Raw genomic sequence first — 26,079 nt, 5'->3', positions numbered from 1 at the left:
TCTCGGGAAGGGGCTGAAGCCCCCCAGGCCCCGCAGGCCCCCTCAGGGCGGCCATGTTGGAGGGCGCCCAGCGCTGCGCCATCACCATGGCAACAGCGGCACGCGCCCCTCCGCCAGGCGCCGCGGCCGCGGGGAGCTGGGGGGGGGGGGGGTGGCGTCACCGCGGCGCGCCGGGCGAGAGCGATGACGCAGAAAGGCCGCGCCGGCGCCGAGCGCGGGAGGCGGCCGTGAGGGAAGCGGCGCCGCGTTCCTGCCGGGAAGCGTTACCGGCCGCTTCCGCTCCTCTTCCTGCAGCGCGGCCCGGAAACAGGCGGCTCCGCCGGTGGCGGGGAGAGGGGGGGGGGGGCATGGCCGGCCCGCACCTGCAGCAGCCCAGCTTCCTGCTGGTGGGTGGGGAGCGGCGGGAGCTCACGGGGGAGGCGGCCCAGCGAGCCCCATGGGCCGGGCCCAGCGGGTCGTCCCGTTCCGGTTGGGCTCGCGGGGTTTCTGGTTAACCGTCAGCTTTGTCGCGTACCTGTGCGAGCTGTAAAGTCGGTCAAGCGTGAACCTCGGCCGCGTCAACAGGAACGCCGTGGTTAGGGGGTTTTTACGTCACGGCCGTGATAAATACTGTCCGTTCTGGCAGCGGTGATCTGATTTCCCTTATGGTTTGTCACAGGCCACTTTGAAGGCAGATTGTGTAAACAAACCCTTCGTTCAGCGGTGCCACGATCTGGAGACGGTCATTGAGGAGTTTCCCGCCAAGGTGAGCGGCCGCTGCCTTTCCAGAAACTCGCTGCCCGGCGTATTTTGGGGGAATTTGCTTTTTTCACGTTACTATTTATTTTGTTCCTATTTCTCTTATCCAGAGTTCTGGGGACCCCAGGTGAAACAGTAGGAAGCCAGTGTTTCCCAAGAGTAAAAAACCTTTTCTAGTCATCAAAAGATTTTTTCAGTTGACTCCACTTCATTAATACATTTCAGCCCCAATTTACGAGGAAAACTAGTTTTTAAAATGTGACAAGTAATTGCACGCGATGCTGATGAGTATCATCGCAACTTTAGTAGGATCAGAAATCAGGATAGATTTCCTGTAATTGCCGTATTATAATACATTCTTTTGAATGGAAGCTCTGCCCAGTGATAATCTGGAAATCAGCCATAAGTAGCTGGCAGACAGTATCTTTGTGCGTTGTAGTATGTGCAATAGAGGTTGTTCAAGTGAGGAATTGTACACATTAACTATTTGTGTCTGTTTTCCCTAAAGGAACTGCATGGCATCTTCCCATGGGCTGGTGGAGAGCATTTTTGGTAGCCTGGATGGCATCATCGTGGGCTGGAATCTTCGCTGTTTGCAAGGAAGAACAAATCCCACTGAATATTCTGTGGCTTTGGATTTCTTGGATCCCAGGTAAACTCATTCATTTCAGCACAGATTAAAAACTGTAGGGTGAACAAATAACTAATGTTTGACCTTTTTCTCTTGTGCAAATATAAATTCACAAAAGTGACACAGGAGAGGGTTCTTACCATGGATTTTCATTCTGGTGCTTGTTTGCAGTGGCCCAATGATGAAGCTGGTTTACAAACTCCAAGCAGAAGAGTACAGATATGATTTCCCAGTCTCATATCTTCCAGTGAGTAACTGAAAAATCCGTAAAAAGAGAATATAGTTGTTGCAGCTATTGGAACTTTGCACGCACTTTATATGTACGGTTCAATATAGGCCCAGGTATAGCCTCGGTGCTCAAGGTTTAGAGCATAACCGTTTCTTTAAACACTTGCTAGATGAGAGTTCCCAGCCATAAACTTTGTAGGAGATGGTGGTTGTCAGCAGCTAGATATTTGTGCTGTTCAGCCAAGAAGGCTGCATTGTGATTCTTATCCTGTCCCCAGAGAGTCGTGTGCTTTATCTTGGTTACCAGTAGTTGCAGGATTGAAAATAGTTTTCCAAGCTCGTCACAGAGCAGTGCCTTCCCTGGCTGCGCTTTGTGCCCATGTGTTTGAAGACTAACTGCTATCCTGGTTATGAACTGTGACATTTCAAACAAAAGTGTTTATCTGCAGAGTTGTTTCACTTTGTTTCTTCCATTGCTACCAGCTACCTGCTATATAGAAATTGATTCAGATAGTTCGACAGCCTTTAACAAAAGGAAACGTCGTTTAAGTATATAGTAATTGCTGGTCCACAGCTCAGTTACCCTAATAAAACCACCAGTCATCAAGCAAACACCAGTCTTCTGCTGCTCCCACTCCAACTGGAAAAGTCTTGGTGAAGGCTCTTTTTTTTTTCTTCTTCTACTGAATACTCATTTTCAGTGAGAAAGTTGGCAGTTATCTAAAGAGTATGCATTTGCACAAGGAACTACTGCAATGCAGTAAAATCCCACTGCACTGAATGTAGATATCATCCCAGAATGCTGGAATGCAGCAGAACTTCACTATCTGAAAACATGCTCTGCAAGTATGCTGAGTAGCCAGATTAATATTTCATTACTCTGTTTTTCAGGGCCCTGTGAAGGCTTCAATACAAGAGCAAGTCCTACCAGAATGCTCTTTATACCACAACAAAGTCCAGTTTCCTTCATCTGGTGGTTTAGGTTTGAATTTGGCCCTTAGTATCCTTTTAACAGTTGTATGTTTAATTCCTTTTAAATATCTAAAACTGAGATAATAAGCATTTCTGTTGTGTATTTATTACGTGTCTGTGGTAAATCACAGTCGTGGTAAGAGTTTGGGCTGATTAGAAATGTTTAGATTCCAATGAAAAATAAATTTGTCCTCTTCTTATAAACCCTTGTGGGGGAATTTCTGGCCTTATTCAAGTCAACAACAAAATTCCCAGTGATTTCAGTAGAGCCTGTATTTCACAATTTTTGTTTTCGTAACTACTTATAGTTTATGCAATATGATAGAAAAAGGGCATGTTAACTTTGCAGCTAGTGTACTTGTTGGAAGCAGTCTAGCTGCAGCTGCACTCGTTTCAGTTTGAGATAGTCAAATGTGCTGAGAAGAGTAATGCAAACGCACCTTGCCACATAGAGAAAAACTCAACTACCAATGTTTGAGTCGGCTGGAAAGCAAGAAGGCAAAGCTGAATTTGCTGTTAAGCTCTAGCAAGTTATTTTAGCATTGACAAAATAAAAATTTAATGTCTAGTCAGCATCCCCAGATATCTAACAGCTGTACCTGTTTTTTATTATCTGATCCTTGACTCTGTTCTTCCAGATCCATTTGAATATTACATGTTTTACTTTGCAATTAGTTTGATTACACAGAAGGTAAGTACCTTTCAGCAATTTTTCCCTTAAAACAGCATTAGCCTTTCTTCACAATGCTTTAAGAGCCCGCTGAGATGCTGTCCAGCTGAATTAACAGCAGTTTTATCTGTACTTTTAGAATTTGTTATTGCTTTGGTTCAGTTGATGAAGTAAGACTGGATAATAAACAAAATACCCACCTTAGATATCTTCACTGGGTGAGAAACTGGCTGGATGGCCGAGCCCAGAGGGTTGTGGTGAATGGGGTGAAATCCAGTTGGCGGCGGGTCACAAGTGGTGTTCCTCAGGGCTCGGTGTTGGGCCCCGTTCTGTTTAATATCTTTATCGATGATTTGGATGAGGGGTCAATCTGCTTGAGGGTAGGGAGGCCCTACAGAGAGATCTGGACAGGCTGGACCGATGGGCTGAGGCCAATCGTATGAAGTTCAACAAGGCCAAGTGCCGGGTCCTGCACTTCGGTCACAGCAACCCCATGCAGTGCTACAGGCTTGGGGAAGAGTGGCTGGAAAGCTGCCCGGCAGAGAAAGACCTGGGGGTGCTGGTCGACAGCCAGCTGAATACGAGCGAGCAGTGTGCCCAGGAGGCCAAGAAGGCCAATGGCATCCTGGCCTGTATCAGAAATAGTGTGGCCAGTAGGAGCAGGGAGGTGATCGTCCCCTGTACTGGGCACTGGTGAGGCCGCACCTCGAGTCCTGTGTTCGGTTTTGGGCCCCTCGCTACAGGAAAGACATGGAGGTGCTGGAGCGTGTCCAGAGAAGGGCAACCAAGTTGGTGAGGGGCCTGGAGCACAAGTCTTATGAGGAGCGGCTGGGGGAGCTGGGGCCGTTTAGTCTAGAGAAGAGGAGACTGAGGGGAGACCTTATCGCTCTCCACAACTGCCTGAAAGGAGGTTGTAGTGAGGTGGGTGCTGGTCTCTTCTGTCAGGTGGCCGGAGATAGGACAAGAGGAAATGGCCGCAAGTTGAGGCAAGGGAGATTTAGGTTGGATATTAGGAAAAATTTCTTTACTGAGAAGGGTCAGGCATTGGAATAGGCTGCCCAGGGAAGTGGTTGAGTCACCATCCTGGAGGTATTCAAAAAGCGAGTAGATGGGGTACTTCAGGACATGGTTTAGTGGGCATGGTTGATGGTTGGACGCAATGATCTTGAAGGTCTTTTCCAACCTAAATGATTCTATGATTCTATATACCAGTAAGCAGTCTGTCCAACAACAGGCTAGCATGGAGCAGGCAATGGATTCCAGATGGGTTTCCTACCCCTCTATCCAATAACACTGCTTATACAGTCATAACCACAGCTTTGTAGTATGGTGTCTGGTTATTTGGTTCCTCTTCCTGTTGTTACCTGTGCTATATAACACTGCACTCTTCTCATACTTGGTTACATTCACTACTACAGCAACAGTTCTCTTACAGTTAGTTATTTTACCATTGTTCCAAAGTGTCTTTGTTGTCAGTTCACCCTTTATAACCACTGGGCTTCTGCTTATTTATACTAAATGGGTCTGGCTGTGTAACAGACACTCCCTAGCAGCGGCTTAAAGTAGCAGCATATAACTCCAGGTATATCATGTGTGTCATAGAGATAACCACTGGGCTTCTGCTTATTTATACTAAATGGGTCTGGCTGTGTAACAGACACTCCCTAGCAGCGGCTTAAAGTAGCAGCATATAACTCCAGGTATATCATGTGTGTCTGTTTCAGAACTCACCCGTCACCCATCATGTCAGCCCTTCCAACAGTGCTTATTTCATCTTGGTGGACACATACCTGAAGTGTTTCCTACCCACTGAAGGAAGCGTCCTTCCTCCACCTTCTTCAAATCCCGGGGGAGCCATCCCTTCTCCAACTCCCAGGTAATGACTACAGTGCCAGAGGCAAATTGCAGGAACAGTGCTTACAAAATACAGTTTGTTGGAACAAAATCTCTGATAAGTAGAAAAGACCTCTGCTCTTTATTATCTGTATGTACTTATAAAAAATTAAATAGATTTATGTTCACCGTAAAGGTTTCAGTTAAAAGTCTGAAAGGTAGCTATTATTGGAGAAGAAAAGGCATGTACAAGCAACAAAAATTCATCAGTTCAGCAACTCTAGTTGTGTTTTGTGCCCTGCAACTGGAGTAGGACAGATCTAACTGTACTTGACAGTTTTTACTACCTTCAGATACATATGGTATGTGGTAAAGATGGCACTGGTGATAAACACTGTTACAAGGAAACTTGCATCTTTTATTAATGTTGCTGTAAAGCCAGACAACTTGACAGTTGGTGATTTTGTTTCAGTTCTGAGGTTGCCATCTTTAATTGCTTAATGTTCTCATTACCTGTTTTGCAGTTCTTTGAAATTGCTGCGTCAGGACCATGCCTGTGGCTTTGATGCAGACTGATAGTGCTCATAGGTTTCTTAGTTCATAACTTCTGGTATAAAAAGCCAAGACACATACTAGTAATCAAATCATATGAGTGACTGCATTTCAGGTGACTTTTTGCATGGTCAAGCTATTTAGCCACAACCGGAAGGAAGAGAATGAAAGATTTTTGACCACTTACTGAAGTTCTATATATCTATGCGATAATGGCATAAAACCAAACCCACAAAGTTGAAGGGAAAATGCTCCAATACAAGCACCCAGTCTTTTGTTCTTTGTAATGGCCAAGTGTGCGGAAGTCCACGTTTTCAAAATTGGTTTTGCTACTCGAATTTATAAAATGTTCTCAATATTAGCAATTTTATACAAATGTAAAAAAAAAAGCCATTATATTTTATATAACTGCATTTTAAATATATTTCAAATATCAGTTTCCATGGTCTGTTGAGCCTTAGCATATACCTAGGAAAATACAGAGCAGGTGAATTATGAATATGGAAGGCAGAGTGAAAGAAAACAAACTGAATAGGAGAAAGTAAAAAACCCATGTATTATTGAACATAACATCAGGTCTGTGTAAAGCTGGATCAGTGCAGTATGAATAGTGATGTAGTGTTTGTTTATAGTTAAAGTGACTAGTAATTATAACACGTTGCAGAAGTTTGCAATGTGTAATCAACTATGCAGTTTTACTTCTTAAAGACCGCTTTCCAGTTTATAAGCTGGTGATTACACGGAAATATATCATTGCTTTTACTGAGGCTTACTGACTTCAGTATTTCCCTTCATTTGCCTTTCAAGGTCTCCAGCAGTGCCTTTCACTTCCTATGGCATGCATCACACCAGCTTGCTGAAACGGCACATTGCCCATCAGCCTTCTGTGAATGCTGACCCAGCTTCACAGGAGATCTGGAGATCAGAAACGCTGCTCCAGGTAAGTTGAATTTAAGGAGGAAAACACCCCACAGCATTTCTTGCTGCTGACTGAGGAATCTCTCCTTTTTAAACCAGAGACAGTTATGCCATTTTGCTTTAGCTTGTTTTTGGAGTTGAGCAGTGCAGCTGTTGTTTTCTGTTACTGAAACAAAGAACCACTGTTAAACTGTTAAGTTGTAATTTAGAAAGGCACTTAATATCTTTTTTTTTAGACTGTATATCCAACAACTGATCTCAAGCATTTGAGTAATTTTTTCCAGAAAAGCTTCTAAACCCGATTTTTTTTTTTTTTTTTAATCTTACATCAATCCTATGCTCTAAGCAAAGGTTGAGCGCAGAGAAGTTGGTTCTGTTCACCATCAAGGAAAGGGAAAGGAGAATCTGGACTTAACAGTTGTTCTGAAACAAGTTCCTACCATGTTGCTGAACTGAAATATTGATGCTTAGCAGGTGCTAACAGTATGCCAACTTGGTCATTTGCATTGACATGATGATAACCTGAAACATCTCTGAATCTGCGCCTGTCTATTTACCAGTACAGCTTAGTTTTCAGATTATATACTATGGTCTTCCCTTATACCTAGCTTGTGACTGACAAGTCCTGGATTATTTCTCTTTCCCTAGCTGAGAAAATATTTGTTTTGCAGATCTTTGTTGAAATGTGGCTTCATCATTATTCACTGGAAATGTATCAGAAAATGCAGTCCCCTCACGTCAAGGTAATAGTCTGTACTTCATTCATGAGTGTCATCTGATGGTTGACCTCTTATCTTGGGGTAAATCTCCTATTCTGTGGAGAATTTTTTCGTATATTGGTCCAAAGGAAAGAAATAACTTATCAGAGTATCTACATGAGTGTGTCAAAATTGCTAGTCCAGTTATGAACAATGTTGTGAGTGTGTCATCCAGATTTGCCTTCATTGCAGAAGTTGTGTTGTTTTTGTTTTGGTTTGGTTTTTTTTGTAAGACAAGTTTGTGGGATGGTCACAACAATCTGAACACCAAGAATTAAACTACTAATGACGGGGAAGATGCCACTATAAAAGCATAGTGTTAAATCCCACTGGGGCAACATAGCTAAAATTGATTTCCAGCAGCGATAGCAACTGTTACTGAAATACCAATTAGTAACTTCTAAGATACATAACCATTTTTTAGCATGAATCCAAATTAAAAAAGGAAATCTTACTAAATTTTCCTTCAGTGTTAAGTGAATAAACCATTTTTGTTGTTTCATGTTCCAAAATACGCTTTTCACCATAAAGGTGTCAGAAGCAGTTCTGTAGCTACAGAGTTCAGAATATTTTACAGTCTTCAGATATCTTCAGAATATCTCTTGCTCAGATAATACACTGGTTTAAGCAGTTTGTGGTGGCCTGTTCAATAACAAACTACTGCATGTAAAACCAAGTAAGTGTTGGGGAGGCTAAGATCAAAGGCATTATAAATGTAAAGGGAATTTGAAGGAGAAAATGTTGATCCTCTGAATTCCCTCTGGGTCACAGTGGGACTTTCATAGAAGGGGAGAGAAATATAAAAGCTACTCAGGATTTATTCCTGTGTGAAAGAGCAATATGAAAGTTGATTGACTGAGAAATTCTGATCCTTCACTCCACAGACTATAAAATAAATATATTTATATTTTGGTAGGAAAAACATTGGAGAGCTGAAGTGTGATGGGTTTTGTCTTTTATTCTTAAAGTTGAGGTCAAAATGCAAACTCACTAATGTTGCAAAGTCTCCACTTGGGACTCCCAGCAGCATGGCTGTGCACCTGTGATGGAAAGGCTTTGCTTGGAAGTACCTTTGGTCTGTCTGTCTGTCCAGTCTGTGCATCAAGCGCTGTGCTTAGGCCAGAAATAATGATTGCTTTAAACTTCTCTCCTCTGTTCACCCTCTGTATTTCAGACACTCTCTTCTAACGCTAGGGAGCAGCAATTATAGACAATGACTATTAATGCTGTGGTGGAATAGGGCTTAGGTAGAGCTTAAAGTTCTCTGAAATCACCATTTCAGGATCCTCCACAAGGTATGTTGAGCCACAACCTGAGGCCATAACTCCCTGATGGTATTTTAGCTTCATCTTTGATGGGAGGTAATCATGGGCATGTAAAAAAGGAAGTCTTCACTCTCTGGGCTTAGAGCACCTGAATAGGGGACTGGAATTCCCCGTGACATCCATAAACGGACAAAGGATCCCTCCTGCAGGACTGAGGAAAGGTTCCGGACCAGTTGGGGACAGGACTGTTCATAAGCCTGTGATGCTTGAACTAATCTTTGTAGACTGGTCTCAGAGTGGGCTGACGGAGAATAGTCTGCTTCGTAGTTCCTCAAATGAGGAAGTAGAATATGCAGAAATGCAAGTTTTGTTTTAACATAAGGGTTAAAGGGCTTGACTGGAAACCCAAGATCACCCTAAACCTTATTCTTAAAATTATTAATAATTATGCAGGTTCACTTGATTCCATTTAGCCTTCTGTGCGTTTGGAAGGAGGGGTAATTAGTGACCACTCATCCCTGGATCTAGACCTGTTTGACCATCAGCGACTTGAAATGGCTACATACCTGTATTGGAAGGTGGGATGAGGTTCCACAGAATTTGCTCTTTCTTTGTCCAGCAGCCAGACTTGTTTGCTTTGATGGGCCAAGCCAGATCCCAGATATGTAACTTCCTGTGAAGTGCCTCAAGGAATGATAGATTTTTTCCTTAAACCGTGTTAATGTCATCACAGACTTCCCTTTACAAATAGAAGGCAATGGAATGGGAATTAATAGTAAATAATTTCTTTTGACAAGATGTACTTTTCTACTTCACTGCTTTGAATTCTTTCTGGGTCTGGTGTGAACCTGAGGTTGACACTATTTGCTATGCTGAGTTTCACTGTTTTCCCCATTAATTCAACTATTTTCCTATTCTTTTACATCGTCTGTTTGCTTTTTCTTTCTCGGATGATCCAGAGCCCAAGCGTGCAGCATCTCTTTTCCTGTTCCCTTCTGCTGTAATCACAACCCTTAAAAAGAAGTTATTTGATAAAACTTTGTGTAATGCTTCCTGACCTTCCAATGCCAGGTGCCACAGACCCCAGCAACTGCATGTGGAACACCCATTAAACTACAGGCTCTTGCTGATTCCTGTAGCAGGGGAGTCAATTACAAAGCAGATGGTGTGTTTGAGCTGTTGGGGAGCTTTTTACGCTAAGAGCGTAAAACCAAAAGATACCAAACTGGCACTAGAGGAGATTGGGTAGGGGCTGTTCAAAGACAGCAGAGGTGTGATCTGGAGAGTTAGTTTAGATGCCTGACAATAGTCATTGGGATCTGTGTAGTGTACATTGTTTGTTTTATGTTTTTTCATTAATTTCATACATGTGTGTCACTGTCACTACAGTATCCTCTTCACCATCACATTGTCAAAAGATACTCTCTGCCTTATTCATCCAAGAAGGGATCGGGCTGAGGCTTGCAGAGACTTCAGTGTTAAGGCAAGATGCCTTTTGCATCAGCATATAACACTGTATGTTAAGTATGTCTTTTGCCTTTTTATATGTGTGATGTTTCCCTAATAGTAAAAATAATTTCCTCTTTTGAGGAAATTCACAAAACCTGCAGCCTTCCCAAATGGCCTTTAAGTAGAAAGAGAAGACAGAGGACTTCTCTGAACTGGAAACTTACTGGACAGGCTCACAGTGATTATAAAACCATAGAATGGTTTGGGTTGGAAAGGACCTTAAAGATCATCTAGTTCCAACCCCCTGCCATTCCTGCCTTCCACTAGACCAAGTTGCTCAAAGCCCCATCCAGCCTGGCCTTGAACACTTCCAGGGATGGGGCATCCACAACTTCTCTGGGCAAACTCTTTTTCTTCCTGTTCTGTGGGAAGAAGGAAGTATCAATTTGAGTTTCTTCCCAGTATACAAACCCTGCTTCTCCGGCAGCACAGGAAGAAATGATGAAATTTTTCAAAATAGCATTAAAAAAGCTTGCAGAATATTGAACGCTTTTACTCCATTATTTAATGAAACACCATAACAGTGTGTAAATCCTTGTCGCTGCAGTTCAGTTAACTTCTGAAATGGGGAGTTTATTTGGCAAAAGCTCCATATTCCCTACCAGCACTTGCTCTGAAGGTAGCAAAGAGAACAGCCACAGCCACTTACAGCTATACTTTTTTGACACCTGCTACCAGTTGTACTTCCAAGTTGATAAAGGGTATGAAATACTGTGGAACCAATCTACTGAACACCAGAGAGAAGAGGATACTGTGGCTGCAGTTGTTATTGTGATATGTTGTCCCTGACTGTATTTGTGATGTTCATTTTTTTCCCCCCACCCTTCTTCCTTGGGCTCATTCTCACTTTTTTTTTCTCTTGCTCTCTTCTCTCCTTTTTTTCCCTCCCCCCCCCTTCCTTTGTTTCTGTTGTCTCAGCTGGAGGTTCTCCACTACCGACTCAGTATCTCCAGTAAACACCACGGTAGTCCTGCCCAATCCAGCTACCAGGCCCTCCACGCATACCAAGTATTACCATCTTTTCATTTTGTTTCCTTTTTAAAAATCTTGTTCCATCATATAATCTGCAAAGTGTATTGGGGCTAGCTGTACAGCAGCTTTTTCTGCTGAGGTGTGGTTTTACAACTTGATTGAGAACTGCACTGAGATTTACTAAATTTTCAGTGAAAACAGATATCGAGGGGTGTTAGTAAAGGTCATGGAGGAAATACTTAAAATCTAGCATATTATGAGGACTAATTAGGAACTCCATTTTTAGAGATGCATTCTTGAAATGCACTGTAGAAAGAGGCTTAGCAGCTACGCTGACATTTTTTGACTCCAAAACTGGCTTCACCGATGGCAGATTTCTGCCCTTCACACACTAGTCATTTAAGCAAACCTTGCGTGGAAGAGAAGATCAGAATTTGCATGGCTGTCACCTAAAATTAAGGTAGGTAACATCTAGGTTTTTTTAGTCAGTGAAATGTCATTGACTAGTACTAAATTTGTAGTGGCAATGTGAACTTGAGTGTCCAGTTTTGCAAAAGCACATGAGTGGTACATTTGCAGATTGTTCAGGAAATGTGCATGCAAAAACATTCCTGTTGGAACAGATTGCTGATTCCTCTTTCCCTACTTCAGCCCTTTATTCATTGGGTCTTCATTTTGGGAAAGGGGAGGGCTAAGCATATATACTATAAAGCTCTTTAGCACTACATGGAATTTTCCTGCTGTTTAATCCTTTATGTTTTTTTATGAAGTGCTATGATATCTCAAGGTACTGCTTAGAAAGGAAAACAGGAACTACTACTTGTCTTTAAATCTTTTTTACTATTATGTCTATCTAAGTACTGTGTTAAGAAAAGAATGGCGTATGTCCATCCTGTAAGTTCAGGTTTGACAACAAAAACACTTGTGAGGAAAAATACTTTTTAAACCAGTAATGTTTGTAATAGTGCTGATCCAGGCTAAGAGGAAATTATAAGAATTACTAAGTGGAAAAACTACTAGCATCACCTGAAATGATGTACTGAAATGGTGGTACTGGGGGTTTTAGAAGTTCAAAAGGTACCTTCAAGGGGAGCCTAGAATTTTTTTTTAAATTATACCCTTTCAAGGCCTATAGCAGACTACTCAACCTCTCTAATTGCTTTTGGAGATCCTGATCTAAACTCCTAGGACCAAGTAACTTCTCAGAGTTCTACCCTCTTATATAAACTCTCCTCAGGACTGTAGAAAACATGCTGACTTACCAGGAGCTGTCAAGAACACAAGACCAGCCTTCATTAGAAATGGTAACAGGTTATTCTCTCTCTTAGAGGAGTCTCAGATCTGGCTGTACTACATGACTATATCTGTCATGAAGCCTTGAATCCTTTCCTGGAGTGAATTTTACAGTGTATTAAAAATCTTAAGAGATTGCAAAAATGCATCTGCTTTGCCTCAGGTGTTGCAGAGAAAGGACATAAAGACACACACAGACCTCCCTCCTCCACGCCCCCAAAACTGGAAATACTGTTGAATTGATTTAAGAAGTGGAAACTTTTTGTACAAAAACACCTGCTAGTCCCCTAGAGTCATGTTCAGTGTCTTACCTCAGCATGGCTGCATTTGGCATCCTGGAAACCTCTTGCAGCTATTGTCTAATACACTCTTCCAGCATCTTCCATTATACTTGCAGCTGTAACTTTTGTTTCATGTACATTCTTCTCAACTTTTGAGAAACGTGAGAGCTGTGAAACTTGGAAAACAAATGTTATCTTAAAATCTGCCTTCAGTAGTGGATTGAGATTAGTTCACTACTCTTAAAGCAGATTACAGTAGCAAAGGAGTTAGTGCTTTGTCCCCAGATTCTGCAGCAGACCAGCTCTGGTGCTGGGCACCCAGGAGAACTAGCTCTTTTTTACCTCATTCATCTCCCTGCTATATCATACACTCACTTACTAGTAACATCACTGTGGCTCACCATCACTCCTTGTTCTACTCCCACCCAGGCTACTTCTGCCCATAATGATGCTAGAAGCAACAGGATCACACAGGACTTGAAGCAGTGCTTATTCTTACCATAACTCTTTCTAGGATTATTCTTTCTTATAAGGCAGATGAGTACCAGCATAGGAAGAACTCAGTAAAGCCTGCCAAGAGCATAAACAAAGGATCTGTTGTGCTGTCCACAGCAATGAATTTATAACCATAATGAAAGGCTGAATATTCTTTTTTCAGAAAGGGGTAAGTCGAAATCTAGAAGTTACTCTGTTCTTTAACGCTAGCCTGAAATTCAGTGCATTAGAGTACTGTAGATACTTTTTCTTACAATCACATTATCAAAAATACACTACTGTTTCTTAGTGAACTGATGGCAGAAGATTGATGCAGCTTGTCCTGGGCAGCAAGTCTGTCTAAAATCAGGTGGCACCAAACTACGGTGAAGAACCTAGAAGGAAGAGAGCATTTCTTGTATTTTGATTCCTGATCTGAGAATATGATTTTCCTGAATTATCTCCTGGACATTTAGCATGTGATACTCATTATCTTCCTGTCTTTTGCTTTGAATCTAGGAGTCATTTAAGCCCACTGAAGAGCACGTGCTAGTGGTAAGACTGCTTGTGAAACATTTGCATGCTTTCAGCAACAGCCTGAAACCAGAGCCTCTCTCCCCGTCAGCCCACTCCCACACAGCCAGCCCACTAGAGGAGTTTAAAAGGTAGGTACAAGAGCAGCCTGTCTCTGAAACATACAGAGCTTCTCCCTGAAAAGCTGTGCTTTTCACCAAGAGGTTGAATTAGGTTGTTTTGATGGTTAAATACAGAAATACATTATTAAAAGTACATGAGAACTAATGGATTATGTTTCTTACATCCACTAGATGGGGAGGGGGGAGCTTCGGGGGGGGGGGGGGGGGGGATGTCTTGCTATTACACTAGTCTATATCTTGGCACAAGTCAGAGAAAAGAAAATGCTACCAGAGGATTCTGGCCAAGGTTAGTGGAGAATTTTATATTTATGTATTTGAATTGAAATTCAGTGGCCAGAAGTAGCTTCAGGTAAAGAACAAGTTTGGGTCGGTCCTTTCTGTATTTGCATTTGTGGAAGTGTGTTGGGTTTTTGGTTGGTTGGGTTGGGGTTTTTTTTGTTTTCAAAATTTGCTGCTGGTTTATACATGTGACTGTCTTTGAATCTGTTTGCAGGGTTGTAATTCCTCGGTTTGTCCAGGAGAAACTTTATATCTTTCTGCAACACTGTTTTGGCCACTGGCCTCTGGATGCCTCTTTCAGAGCAGTATGTACCTGCTTCTCTTTCTAAGTCTGTACTCAACAGAACTAGTAATTAGTTATTACTGTTTAGCAGCTATTTCTTGGTCTTTAAATCTTTTTTTTTTTCTAGAGTAGTGAAATTCTTTATATAACATCTACATTTAATGTTAGAGTGCCAATTAGACATAAGAAGGAAGTTGAATAGATCTTGGTGAGAATTACTACAGGTTGTTGGCCGATTTTCCTGACACTGAAAGTGGCTATTGATTGAAAAGAAATAGGTGTTACTTTTAAAACAGATACATTCTTATACGTCCTAATATCTTATCTAATATGATAGGTCATAAACAAAAGTAATATGATGTTAATTTACGATAGCAAGATACTGCAAATATTACCTCCTGCAAGCAGGAAAAGAAATACATCAGATGGTGACTCTTGGTAATTAATGTAGGAGTTTAAAAACACAGAATGTAACAGGGCTAGATCTTGCTCACTAGACCTATAGTTGGTTATATCACAGTGTTTAAGGTACACATGTGAGGCAGAATATCAGAAGAAACGTTTACAGAGGCCATGGCAAAGCTATTAGTGGCTTCAGTGCAGTCAGGACTCCACTGTTTCCTCAGGGTGATGGGTACGCCTATGCAGAAGACGAGAGCTGAAATTATATTAATGTAGCATCTTGTTTACTTACTTCAATAGGGATTCAGTGAACACTACCAGAGCTGTTAAATGCACCTTAGATGTAGCCACCAACTAAGTTTTCTTTTTTTGTAGTAGCTGTTTGAGTGCTGTCTCTTTTGGGTATTACAGAAAATCCAGATTGGTCCTAACCAACAGGCACTTGGTTCTTTCAGTTCTTTTTCAAAGATACTCAGATTACTAGAGAGCTTTATTCCTGAAAACTTTTAGGTGTCATTAAGATAATATTCACTAGGTTCAAAAGAAACGAACAAAAACGCCTTCAGTCTTCCTTTCCAAAAAGTATTGATACTCACATGTTTTTATGTGTGATTTTGCTTAGGTTCTTGAGATGTGGTTAAGTTACTTGCAGCCTTGGAGATATGCTCCAGAAAAGCCGCCACAAAGCGCAGAGCCCTTGCCTCGCAGTGTGTCAGAGAAATGGTAAGGAGGAAAGCAACTGTGAGTAATCTGAACCAAGACTCAAGTTTATGCAGATCCTGAGTAAACCAGTAGAATTTCAGGAAGCATCCACCAACCTGAATTAGCTTCCTATACAAGATCAGAGATGATTTGTTACAACACAGGCTTTCGTTTTGAGAGGAGTATTCTTTCATCTCAGTGCAAATAGACAATCTTTCCAGAGACAGTATAAAACAGTCCCTTAGTGATTCATTTGGCAGAAGACAAAATAACAGTTATTTACATAGCTGTACTCACAAATCCTGTACTCGCTTTGACAGGGCTGCCTTCATTCAAGAAAACCTACTCATGTATACTAAGCTGTTTGTAGGATTTCTGAACAGAGCTCTTCGAACAGACTTGGTCAGTCCAAAAAATGCTCTCATGGTGTTCCGAGTAGCCAAAGTCTTTGCTCAGCCCAATCTAGCTGAAATGATCCTGAAAGGTAAATGATATTTTGACATCTTACGCTGTCCTGTCTCAATCTTTCTTCACAACGGCTACATCTCACCTCAGAAGCACTGAGGTGAATAGACTTTATCTCCCATTTTGCATGCTATTTTGCCATTCAAAAGTCTGCATGTCTTCACTAATGTTTGTCATGTTGGTTTAATATGTCTATAGTTCTTTTCTAACCACCATCATTTAGATTTCATTCTACAATTTTTCTTTAAAGGAGAAAGAATACAATATTGGGTATTTGCAATAAAGTCAGTTTTTCTTACACTTGTCTTGATTGTTTACCTCAGGATTAAAATTTCTTATATCTCTAAAGGTATCTGTACTTAGCAAAACAGCTACTCAGCTAGTCATGTATATTCTTCAGGATAATTAGGATACAGTAAATTTGGGAGAGGCAAGATTTGACAATTATCAATGTCTTAAGTGTCATGATTCTCCACTGCCTTTGAAAAAAAGTTACAGGCTTAAAGTGCTGTCTGTATGGACTGCATTTAAATGCCCTCTGACATTTTCTGCTGTGGGCAGAGAGGATTAAATGAAAAAAAAAAAAAAGTAATTAAGGCCTCTTTCCCCCTAGAACTACCTGCCTACCTAAAAGCAAGTTGCCTAGCAGACTTAAGATGCTTTGTAGCTAGACCTTCCCCAGCCAAAACCAGGAGTATTACATAATCATCTTCACTACTTTTCTCAAATTCTAGGGGAACAGTTATTCCTGGAGCCAGAACTTGTTATTCCCCATCGTCAACATCGACTTTTTATGTCCCCCACACTTGGTGGGAGCTTCCTCTCATCATGGCCTGCAACTATAACAGATGCCTCATTTAAGGTGAAGAGTCATGTTTACAGCTTGGAAGGACAGGACTTCCAGTATAAACAAATGTTTGGCACAGAAGTCAGAAATTTGGTAAGCAACAAATTTCTTTCCACATATCTTTCTACTTTGAGAGGTGTTTTCTCAATGCTGAGCATCCATATTATGAGAAGTTAAGAGTGGAAAACTTTAAAAACTACCTTTGCCCTATTGGAAATGCAACTAACAGTCTTAGCACAAGTCTATCTGAGTTAAGAGAGTGAGTTTGCTGGGTTTGCTCTTGCTGCCAGATATCAAGGCACAGTTTTATCCGTGTATTGATGCTTAGCCATCCTTTATGTTTGTCCCACACAATTTTTTTTGTTTTAGGTGCTAAAACTGGCTCAGTTAATTTGTCAGGCGCAGCAGACGGCAAAATCCATATCAGACCATTCTGCAGAAACAATGGCTAGCCAGTCCTTCTTTTCATGGTTTAGATTTACACCATCTGAGATGAATGGTTCCTACACAGGCAATGACCTTGATGAAATTGGGCAAGACAGCATCAAAAAAACAGATGAATATTTAGAGAAGGCACTGGAATACTTGTGCCAAATCTTTAAGGTACGTAACATCTTTCTAAGAACTTTCCCTGTGTGGCAGTGTGAACAAGGGTCAGGATTCCTCAAATGTACTTTTGCCTCTCTTGTACTTTGTGGGGTTATAAAGCCATCCAGAGACTCTGCTAGCAAATTTTGTTGTAAACATCTTGTAGGCTTGACTTTACCTGACTACTTCAAAACCCATTTCAATGTAGATGGAACTAGATGCTCTGAATTTCAAAATATCAAGCCTACTTTGTTACAGATGACCACTCTTTTGGACTCTATAGTTTATACCAAACCTGTCTCTACTTGTGCCTGTTCTCATGTTTACAAACAGGCAAGGCATAGCTTAGATTTTAAAAACCGTCCACTATCTTCTAATTGTAAAGAACTATAAAAATACAACATATAACTGCAGCTATAGATGAATGGATGAACTAGAAGTAGTCTGTTTCCTTGGTTAAACTTAAAAGAACAGATGAATTTCTCTGTCAGCCACATGCCCTCATACATAATTGACCTAGAAGACAGCTATTTGACAGCTCTCAAGGACTAAGGGACATATAAAACAGAACACCTTTTTTGGATTTGACAAGCAGAGACAAGAAATCTGGAGACTTTTATCTCCTTTTAATGTCTAACTGAGGTGTTATTAAGCAGTTCTTGGTATCCGTGCTGGCTGTTGAAGTTTTCCGGTACTAAGGAGTTTGTGAAGGGAGAAATAAATGAAATAAAAGGGAGTAGATCAGACATGCTTTAGAACTGTGTTATTCTTGAGTAGCTGAATGAAGCCCAACTGACCCAGATGATGATGAAGTGTGGGACAGCTCAAGATGAGAATGGAAAAAAACAGCTTCCAGACTGCATTGAAAGCGAGGATGGCCTCATTCTTACACCCCTTGGCAGGTACCAGGTGAGAGAAGAAAGATTCCATATTGCTACCCTAGATTGTTCTTGAAAAGACAAGTTCTTTTTCCACACCAAGAGAAATGCAACTTATTTGGGGCTAAGAGAGGTGCCAGTATAAAGGTGTTTCAGATGGAAGCTACAAGGTAAGGGGTTTATTTTCCTGTTTCTAGATCATAAATGGCCTACGTAGATTTGAGGTGCAGTATCAAGGAGATACTGAGCTTCAGCCCATCCGAAGCTACGAAAATGCCACTCTTGTCCGCCTCCTATTTCGTTTATCCTCGGTGCTTAACGAAAGGGTAAGTACAGCACTGCCTCCTTTCATATTCTCCATTGCAAATTTCTGTTCTTCACTGCACTTGCACATATATGACACTTCGTTTGTTCTTGCTGTCTCCTTTATTGTGATCTAGATGGGTATTTTCTGATAGTATCAGGCCTGCTTCTCTACCTGTAGTTCTGCTTTTCCTACACAAAACATTGATAAATAACATTTTAAATGTATTCTTTATTCTTGGTGAACAATGGAGTATCATTCAGAATGAATGTTTCTAAAACATGAAAAGCAAATCCTTTTCTTCCTATAGGTATGATAGATACAAGGCAAGTCGGCACTAAAGCAGTTTGTTTAAAAATGCATTTTGATCCCCCCCCCCAATTCCTATAATCCTCATCCTATAAACGAAGAAAATCGTAAAATAAGTTACACTTACTTTATGACAGTAGTTGCAGTAGAATACTAATGTTTAAACTTTTCTTACCTCAGTTTGCTGATCAGATGGATGTGCTTTGCTCCAGGGAAGATTTTGTTGGCAGACTTTGTCGCTATCATCTTACCAACCCCCATCTCATACAGAAAATCAGGTATAGTCCTGTGGTGAAGGACGGAACAAGCCAGAACTGGGGACCAAGAATCAGTCTGAGGTTTCTAGCTAGCTACAGGACTCTCATTTCTTTGCTGATGATCTACTTCATTGCATCCTGGTTTTACATTGGGCCAGTAGGCTGCACATTCATTATCCTGATTGGATATTTTCTTTATGCCGTAATAATGACTTTTTTCTGTGAAGGATGGAAACCACATGAACACTAATTTCCTCCTCTCGGCTTGCTTACACTTGTAAAAATAAATGTTTTAAGGATGAGCCTGGGATTCAATGACTAAAATGTTTGAATTATCATATCAGATCTTCCTAAAGTATTTTTTAATATTAAAAAGTTAATTGAGTTTTATAAACAATGATGTGGTCGTGTGGAGTGGAGATAATAAATGTAAATTTTATTTTTATAAAGGTGTTCGTATAGAATCTGGTGAATGACTTGGGTTTTTTTTGAGGGGGGGAAGAATGGGCCATCAGTATTTAATACTGAAATGAACTGTACCGTATGTAGAAATATTTTTGATTCAGCAATAACTGGATTGAAGCCTTTTACACTGTTCTAAAGCAAGAATTAGCTGTAGGACTGACTTACTTACTTACACATTATGCTTACAACCAGAGCAGTTACAAAGGCAACAGAAATAGCAGTGCACCAAGAAATTTATAGGAAGTTGCACCGACAGAAAAAAAACCCAGAAGTTGGGACAAGGCAGCGAGAATGGCAGCTCGTAGCCCAGTGTTGGGCTTAAACCTCCTCTTCCCTGCCTGAGGCCTCCCCAACCCAGGCAGGTTTATGTCTTCTGCCTCCATAAAGCATGCACGCACTTACTTACTTTCTTCTCCGTATGTTTGCACCTCTTCTGGAGCCACTGTGTTCAATGGGGTATTAATACTTGCTTGTAAAAACAGAAGTTACTGCTTACTGTAACTCTAACCTGGCAGTTTTGGCCAGCAGATAGCAGCATTCCTCTCAGAGTTCAACAAATACTTTGTTGTCCTCTCCCCAACACGAAAAGGGCAAGAAATCCTTTTTTGTTCCATCAATACTTAAGGAATCCATTGGTTCCCATCTCAAGCCGCTGCGCTGCAGCAGCAGTACTGTCGCGCATTAAGGACTGTGCGCAGCAGCGAGACAGGAGAGAAACCATTTACGAAGCAAATACGAGAGCACCTACATATAACACATTTAACACGTTCATGGCAGCGTCTGACTTGGGACCAGTTAAACACCACGGAGCTCCGTTCCATCGCCGTCCGGCACTGCCACACACTGCCTCGGCCAGGGCCGCCCAGCTGATACCACCGGGACAGGGTGAGGGAGCTGGCCAGAGCCCCCACGCCCACCTCCCCAAATCTGCTGTGGTGGGTGGGCAGCCAGCCGAGCAGAGCTCTGCCTCCCTGCAAGTGACCACAACAGAACATAATGGTGGGACTGGGGAGGGGGACAGCAACAGCTGCTCCTCAGCAGCAGCTGTTACTCTCTGTGCTTCCTTAAATGACACTAAAAAAAAAAAAAAAAAAGTATTTTCCCACTTTATTACAGACCTTCATAAATCTCACTATTCATTAAACTCATAATGAATCGGGGATTGCTACTAAAAGGCATGCCATGTTTTCCTGTTGCTGCAGGCAGGATGAATTAAAAGCTGTGACAGAGATTGCCCATTACCTTGTCATCAATACTTACAACTGGAGAAGAACGAGCCACAAGAAGTCTTGAAATCCCGTCACCTTTTCTTGCAGCGTATCTTGACCCCAGGGCCATTGATGACCTATACTCTGTAACTCAGAGCCATACTTTAATCCAGAGCACTCTGGTCCACTTATACAGAAAAATGGAATAGCTGAGGGTCATTTAGTTTGATCTAGAAACACATTTTTTCTAAACCACCCCCCAAACAGCAACAGCAGGTGAGGCAAAGCTGGAGGTGTGTTGCTAGCAATGGAACGCACCCCTATTCGCAGCGCTAGCTTCAGCTACATTTTAACCAACCAGATCTGCGCACAAAATTCATATTTTTATCTATACTGGTTGGAAGCACAGGGAAAAGGAAAGTGGAATGCAGTATTCCTGTACTGCCTGCTGCTGCAGTACAGCATTTTTAGCAAGACATTTTATTCCTCACACCAAGCTGCTGTGAGATATGGTGCCAGGCACTTTACTCAGCATAAGCTGTAATTAGGAGGATTTTATTCATACACACAAGGCAAAAATTATGCTTAGTTTTTTTCAAAGTTCTAGAGAGTAAGGGAGTCCCTTTCTAGGTTACCACCTCACAGTTCATGTTTTTTTGTTTGGTTGGGTTTTTTTATTACAAGCTCTGCCGTTGGTTGAGAATCTTTTAAGTTCTGAAACATAAACGCAATACAATGCTGAGAATGTTGGGGGGTGGATTTTATTTAACATTACAGTGGTAGAAATATTTAGTGCTGTCCTCTAGAAGCAAGTCTATATGCTGTCCAGCAACTTCCATGACACTACTATATAAATGGTTGACTTTTTTTTCTTAATGGAGTCATGTGCATCTCCATGTTAGATACCTTCATGTTATACCCCCAGCTTATCATCACAATACTTACCCCCATGATGACGGAGGAGTCAAATGTGACTAAAAAGAGAGTTCCTCCGTAAAAGGTATGTCAGGTTTCTGGAGGGAACACATTCAGCAATTGAAAAAAAAAATCCATCCCTCAAAACATCTGTAATCAAGGGTGGGGATCTCAGTCAAGTGTCTTGTTAAGAAAACGGCACAACCTCAGGTACTAAACAATAAAAAGCAGGTGTTTTCACACTCTATTTTGTGATTCCAAAACATCCTTATTTCCCCGGGACTAAGGGCCTCCATTTCCCCACCAGCCTGTTTCTGCCCTTGACAGGCAAAACAGCAGGCACAGCTACGTGTATATTTTGGTCCCCATGTTCACTCTCACCCCTTCCTGCAATTTCCATTCCCTGAGCTACTTTTTTTATTAACACCAAGTGTTCTTTGGGGCAATACACCAAGAGATGCCACAAAGGGGAATCCTGATCAGATCAGCTTCCAAAGGCAACTCAGTCAGGAAAATAACGATTTTTGTGCTCGCTAAAAATATGCCACAGTAGCGCATGTGGGAGAGAGAACTAATCAAAGTGAAATGAGGTTCAGTAAGAGACCAGCTGTAAGCTAAATGTAAATAAACATCCAAAACCATGCTGTAGGAACCAAAGGATTCAGTATCATAAAAGTAAGCCTGCAATAACCAGTTTTTGCTAACAAAACCACCAATTTGCTTGAGCCTTAGTGCTGCACGAGGGTTGCATCTCAGGATGTTCCACAAGTGTAAGAGAAGATACTTCCTTACTTACTAGTCAGTGTCCTGCTGTGATGCTGTAGATAAATTCTCCTGCTGCAAGTTTGATTTGAGCAATTTGATACTTCGGGGCCTTGGCTTTGCAAACTTGTTTGCTTAAACTGCCACTCCAGACTACTCCCATAATCAGCTTTGCAGTCATAGGACTTAGGTCATCGTTCCTCTACTTTCTGCAGGTAACAAAATTTCTACTTCATCTGCAATGACCAGTTCAAATCACTGTTCAGCATGTACGACTGCTAAAAAAGGCATACCATACCTCTGGGGTAGCAGAAATATCAGAAATTGGTCATCAGACATTTTACCATTTTGTTATGTGGCCTTATAACCATTTCTATTAGTTTTATCATGCACATTTTACTAATCATACTGACATCAAAGTGAACCATTTAGAAACACATACAAAGCCAAATTCGGACTGCTACTAATTCATGGAGCCTACAAAACCCACATTGTTTATGGTGAATAATAAGTTTTCCAGAAAAACAGCAGAAAGGTAACTTCTCTGTCTTCCTCAGTACATCTGAAATAGTGTTTGGATGACATCCACAAGAACAAAAACGTTCCAGGAGACTACTAACCAGTCAAATCAGGTAAGGAAACGCCTCTAGAAATCTAACATTCTTGAAGCAACTTAAAATAGCTTATATGGTACTCTACTCTGAAAATCTTCCTTTTTAAAGATTTTAAAATCAGTTTTCCTCCAAATACGTTTGCAGGATGTTAAGTGGAAGTCACAGAGGTGCAAGTTCTATAGGTAAAGGCCATGCAGAACTTCTGAATCTAGAAAATACTTCTGTAAAGGATGGCATTTGGGGGTGGGGGGGTGGCAGGAACACAACATAACACCAAAACTATGGTCTGGGTATCCTGTCATTCACACTTCCCAGCAAGCAGCAGTATTACTGCCATTTCAGGTTTCAAGGATTTTTCTATCTTAATTTTAGGTATATTATATACTTATGCACCCACAGAGCAAGTTTTAAACACAAACCATTCTTCTGTGTTTTAAAACTGCTCCTCGTATTTTTCTATTAGCCCTAAACCAATGAAGAGTAGACACTTGTCTTCAGATGAAGATTAACATACATAGTTACCACCTGTCCTGTCAGATCTAATTTTCTAAGGCTACTGCAGTTAGAAAACAATGCATTGAGGAATACAAGTCTAAAAGATTGATCAGGTTCAAGTTGGAGGTCAGTCCCCTCAACTGGAAAGCACTTCCCAGAGAATCAGAAGGGGTTTTATTTTAGTAAATTCTTTAGTATGACAGAGCCCATATCCAAGTGCTAACTGATATGACAATCTGCAAGGTAGGCGATTGCTGCCTAAACAAACACAACAGTAAATAACACAGAACAAAAGAAAGCAGTCAAGAACAGTTAGTTAGGGCCCTTCAGTCTTATTACCACTCTCCTCCAGCCAGAAATGATTTGCTTGTCTTACACAACAAGTTTTAGCAATAGATCTGCAGTTCTCTTAAAGATGTGATTAGAGTAAGGAATGTGCTCTACCATTTCTTTAAGTGGGTTGTTCCAAAGATTGAATCACTCTGCGAAGACACTGGCTATTTAGAGTTTGACTGACTCTCAAATATTTATATAGAAGACTCAAGTGACAGGAACTGCACTGCTTCCTATAGCCCCTCTCAAATATTTGGCGCTTTAAGGTGCCATCCATATAAGACGATATTCTCAAAAAAACTCACAGATCTCATACAGGTGAGAAACAGAGAGAGGAGATATGGTAGTACAAGTCTCTAGAAGGTAGCACTTATCAGAATGGAATCAAAGAATTCTTTTAATTTAGTCCACTGATACGCAAATCAGTTATATTAGCTCACATTGTCAGTATTAGCCATACTGGCTCTCTAGTACATTTCATGCCTTTTATGGTCAAATTTGGCCCATAAAAATGATCTACAAGTGAAAATCGCTTTTCCTTTGCGCAGAACGAACCAGGTCAGAGCAGTTTTAACATTACATTCTAGTAGGAGTCAACAGTTTTGGAAGACTGAGAAAAACACACTTTCCTAAATTTAAACATCACCACATCCTGTAAGATAACTATAGCACATTAATATTAAGGCATATATGTTTTCAGCAGTGTACTGGGAAAAGGATGAGTCCAGAAACCAAAGGCACAGTGCCTCAAAACAGGAAGATGTATTCATTAGCACAGTAATTCCCCAAAGGGGTGCCTGCAAGAACATTTTCCCCACATTCTGCCCTTAAGCATCCAGTCTCGAGAGCCTAGCAAGAGCGAGCAGCCCTGGGGAGCCAAAAGGCAGGACGTGTTGCGCTAGGCTCGGCAGCTACTGATGCACCTGCTGCCTGGCTGTGCTAGACAACGTCAGCGTAGGTCGTATAGCAAAGATACAAAGCTAGACTTCAACACAGAAAAGCTATGCCTCAGATAACAAGCTCGGAAAAACAGAAGAACAGCCAATCACACGATATCCTTGTTCCATGAAGAACCACAGTAATTCATTCAAATTACCAAAACTTTGGTGAAAAAAGTTCTCACTGAAGTTTAAACTCTCATCAGCCAGACGGGACAGTCCATACAATCACTGAGGATTACTGCCCTACTGGTGAGCTAACCCAGTACCTTTCCTAACTGAAAAAGAAATGGTTTCAGGTGATCACAGTAACATCGATTTGCTGCATTCCTCTCTGCAGTCTGATTGCCACACCAGTGCCTATTATAAAAAAAGGCAGTTTTGCCACCACTCACACAAACATCAGTGAACAGCTTTGTTGAGAGACTGAAGAAACTAAGGCTACGTAAAGAAGCCATTTTCACTGAAGTGCGCTTTAATTCAACACTCTTACTCTTCACTCTCATTTCCTTATTACTGCTTTGAACATTTACACTGAAGTTTTGCAATATATTCTTCAGTTGCTATTGTCACCTCATTTCAAGTAAAAGCTGATTATGAATTAATTTTGTATGCCATTTGTTCAAGAAAGATAAAGATAAGGAGCAGACTTGTATATTTCTGATTTCATAACAGATTTGTGTGTTTCTGAAAGACATGGAAGCCCTGAATTCTTCATAATGGGCATTTTCTGAATACACTTTTAATGCCCCAACAGCTGGCTAAGTACCCAAAGATCAATACTAACTTACTCCCACTGTGGTGCCACTTTCCAAGGACTTGGGAATAAGCTTGTATTTTTTATTTTAGCAAGATCTATAAGAAGCTTATGACAGTTTGTCCATCAACAGAAAAGAAAGGCTATTAATTTGACATGTTGTGGGTACATGACCTACTTCCAGTTTTCATGATTTATTTCCCAAATGAGAATTTGCTGTATGTCAGGATGCCGACCCCACCCTCTTGCTCTAACATCTCATTACATCTTGTTTGAAGGAAAACTGAAAGGTACTGCAGTGACAGCTCTGAAAACTGCACTAGGAAAGTTATTGTAAACCCGAGGGACATGCACGTTTTGCATCTATTTCCAGATATGTTTTAACCAAATTGTTAAGAAATAAATGCTATAAATGTCTCAGTGTTAGACTCTGGCAACATCTTTAAAAACCCCACCTGTTTCTATCCTCATTTCTTGGGTTATGACTTAATTATATATTACAAACTATATTGGTGCCGCTGGTTCTTT

General features: G+C 41.1%; 1 protein-coding gene and 1 long non-coding RNA gene across 2 annotated transcripts; one reads left to right on the top strand and one right to left on the bottom strand.

Annotated features, from left to right (window-relative positions):
• The first annotated feature begins 232 nt into the window (after positions 1–232).
• SMPD4 (sphingomyelin phosphodiesterase 4) lies at positions 233–19,528 on the top strand. The gene is given in 20 exon segments (XM_030025662.2): positions 233–386; positions 659–745; positions 1,247–1,270; positions 1,272–1,390; positions 1,541–1,616; positions 2,489–2,597; positions 3,208–3,260; positions 4,964–5,115; positions 6,432–6,564; positions 7,214–7,285; positions 10,993–11,082; positions 13,614–13,759; positions 14,244–14,334; positions 15,337–15,437; positions 15,737–15,900; positions 16,616–16,821; positions 17,098–17,331; positions 18,094–18,225; positions 18,392–18,520; positions 18,988–19,528. Coding segments are annotated over 20 exon segments (2,484 nt in total). The 5' UTR covers positions 233–347; the 3' UTR covers positions 19,315–19,528.
• LOC115346035 lies at positions 8,896–13,186 on the bottom strand. Its single transcript, XR_003924995.1, has 3 exons — positions 13,120–13,186; positions 12,651–12,796; positions 8,896–9,249 (listed from the first exon to the last, which is right to left on the bottom strand). It is a non-coding gene; the product is annotated as an uncharacterized LOC115346035 (long non-coding RNA).
• Positions 19,529–26,079: the final 6,551 nt, after the last annotated feature.

The sequence above is a fragment of the Aquila chrysaetos genome, chromosome 9 (assembly GCF_900496995.4).
Source record: "Aquila chrysaetos chrysaetos chromosome 9, bAquChr1.4, whole genome shotgun sequence".
Taxonomy (NCBI): domain Eukaryota; kingdom Metazoa; phylum Chordata; class Aves; order Accipitriformes; family Accipitridae; genus Aquila; species Aquila chrysaetos.
Note: the sequence above shows the minus strand (reverse complement) of the source record. Positions and strands in the feature narration are given on the sequence as shown.